Genomic DNA, 2,447 nt, shown 5'->3' on the forward strand with positions numbered 1-2,447 from the left:
TAAGAGAAATAGACTGGCACAGTGGATTAGGAAACAAAATCCAACAATATGCTGTATACAAGAAACACATTTAACTCATAAAGACATTCAGAGGCTGAAAGTCAAAGGATAGAATAAAGCCCACTTTCAGGCTAGGGAAACTTGAAAATAATTTTGATTTTATCCACTTTAGCAGTCTTATCCTGCTAGCTCAACACATCTGCTAGGTTTTTATGCTGTGGTACAATGACACCCTGCAGAAGAAAAGGCAGGGAACTGTGTTTTCTGAGAATGTAAGCTTAAAAACACTAAAAAAGAAACATGAAAACTTCCTAATTCATTTCAGGCAGCAAAGCAGATCCTTGCATCCCTGACTGAATTCTATCTCATTCCCTGAAATCCTTGGTTCTTTGTCCTTGATCATTGTGCTGCAGTGCAGCCCAACCAGCAGGATACACTGCTCCTTCATCCAATCAGAAAGGCTTTCTCTGGCCTCATTCCCTGGATCTTGGTAAGACTCAAATAGACCATGTCATAAACAGTGGTGGCAGCCTGTCTTGCTAAGGCCTCCAAATCCATCATCCAAGTAGGACCCACTGAGACAGCATCTTCCCTGCCACTGGCCTAAGCTGCTTCACTCACCTCAGGGAATTTCTTCTTCTGCACATACTCAGTAGTGGCCGCATCAAAATACTTGGCATAGCCCTCATTAAGGCTGAAAATCTTTCCTTTCTTCTTGATCTTGACATCTTTTTCTACCAGCACAAATTCACCAAGAGCCTAGAAAGAAGACGAGAGACATCAAGAAGAGGAGAGAAATCAGCAAACAAACCAATAGCATACCTCGCAGAAATCACAGGGTGTGAGAGGACAGAGAGCTGTTGAGAAGGCCCCAGGAGTCCTTGGTCATCCTGGACTTTTTCAGGATGATGGAAAGAACAGCTATAATATTGAGTCTGAACAGGAAGCTTAGAAAGCTATGGAATAGGATGAATAAAATAATTCAAGGATCAGGGTGTGGTGGCATATGCCTGTAATCCCAGCACTCAGGAGGCTGAGGCAAGAGGATTGTTGAGTTCAAGGCCAACATGAACCACATAGCAAGACCCTATCTTAAAAATAAATAAATAAATAAATAAAATAAAAATAATAAAAAAAATTGGTTGGTGGTTTTCCTTTTTTACTTCTGAGACTTCTAACACCTGCAAGGCTTCTCACTTCTGAGAAACCTAGCTATATTTATCCCCAAACTCTCATTCCCTGCTCAGTGCTTTCTGGAAGGTGTAGGCCATCGACCATTAGAAAAAGAAGGTAAAGGATGGGTGGGGATACAGTTTGACATTCACTTGTTGTCTAGTTATTTTAGCTTAATGATTCTGTCTTGGAACTCATAAAGATTTCTGACATCTCAGCTGCTTCTATCTGGAGACAACAAGAAGTTCTTGCGTCAGATTCTGTGTTTACTCAGCAGAAAGAAATAGCTGGCAAAGATGAAGAGAATGGAGCCGGGGAGATGGCTCAGTAGAATAAGTGCTTCCCCGGCAAGAGCAAGGGCCTGAGTTCAATTCCCAGTTCCACCAAAAAAAAAAAAAAAAAGAATACTCAGAGTGATTAATGTAATTGTGCCCAGGGCTCCACCAGCCTTGAAATAGCCATCATGGGCAATATCTTCAGGAAAACCCCGAGGATGCCGTTTGCCTGGTTCTGGTGACATTGGGTTCTGTGGAGGTCACAGGACTTAGATGGAGATAGCGCCCTTGCAGGCCGATGTCTGCTCACTAGGAGGAGAATCAGGGCTGATGCACACTGAAGACTTTAGAATGTGGAAAGCTCCAGAGATGACAGTGTGGCAGCTGGCAGCTTGCCTAGAAGATGCCCAAGGAACTCAAATGTCACTCAGAGCACAGAGACAAAGCTTCCCCGACCGTGTCCGAAACAGCAAGAGGTACGTATGCTCAGCAGCTGCAAAAACAACTGGCCATTCCTCTCCTGCCTAGCGAGTGGTCACTGCTTCTTCACCTGAGTCACTGCCTTCATCTGGACCTTCCTGCCCCCTGGAGAGAGATGGTTATGATGCTAGTCACTAGTTGCACCCATTTTTAGACAATATCCAATCCGGAACAGACCCTGAGTCCCTCCTTGGAATCATCAAGGAAAGCTATGATAAGCCCATCTGAACGCCCTCTCAGCACAATGCCATATATTCCTCTGGAGTACAGGCCCTCTTTCTCTGAGAAACCCAACTTCCTTTTACTGTAAGCATATTCCTGATAATCTCCACAGAATCAGGAGTAGAAAAGGAAGAAGTACCACCTCTGGGTAGATGAAAAGCACAATTACACTGCCTCGTCTGAAGCAAGAAATAATTAGATAAAGGTGGGGAGGGTCTGGGGAGATGGCTCAGTGGAATAAGCGCTTCCCTGGCAAGCGCAAGGGCCTGAGTTCAATCCCTGGTTCCACCAAAAAAA

General features: G+C 44.2%; 1 protein-coding gene across 1 annotated transcript in view; it reads right to left on the bottom strand.

Moving 5' to 3' along the window:
* Positions 1-2,447, bottom strand: part of Fbp2 (fructose-bisphosphatase 2) — a 31,472-nt gene that overhangs the window by 17,304 nt on the left and 11,721 nt on the right. Inside the window, exon 5 of the mRNA XM_004643793.3 lies at positions 622-759. Coding sequence (XP_004643850.1) covers positions 622-759 — 138 coding nt within the window. The remainder of the gene's footprint in view (positions 1-621; positions 760-2,447) is intronic.

The sequence above is a fragment of the Octodon degus genome, unplaced genomic scaffold (assembly GCF_000260255.1).
Source record: "Octodon degus isolate 3935 unplaced genomic scaffold, OctDeg1.0 scaffold00184, whole genome shotgun sequence".
Lineage (NCBI taxonomy): Eukaryota > Metazoa > Chordata > Mammalia > Rodentia > Octodontidae > Octodon > Octodon degus.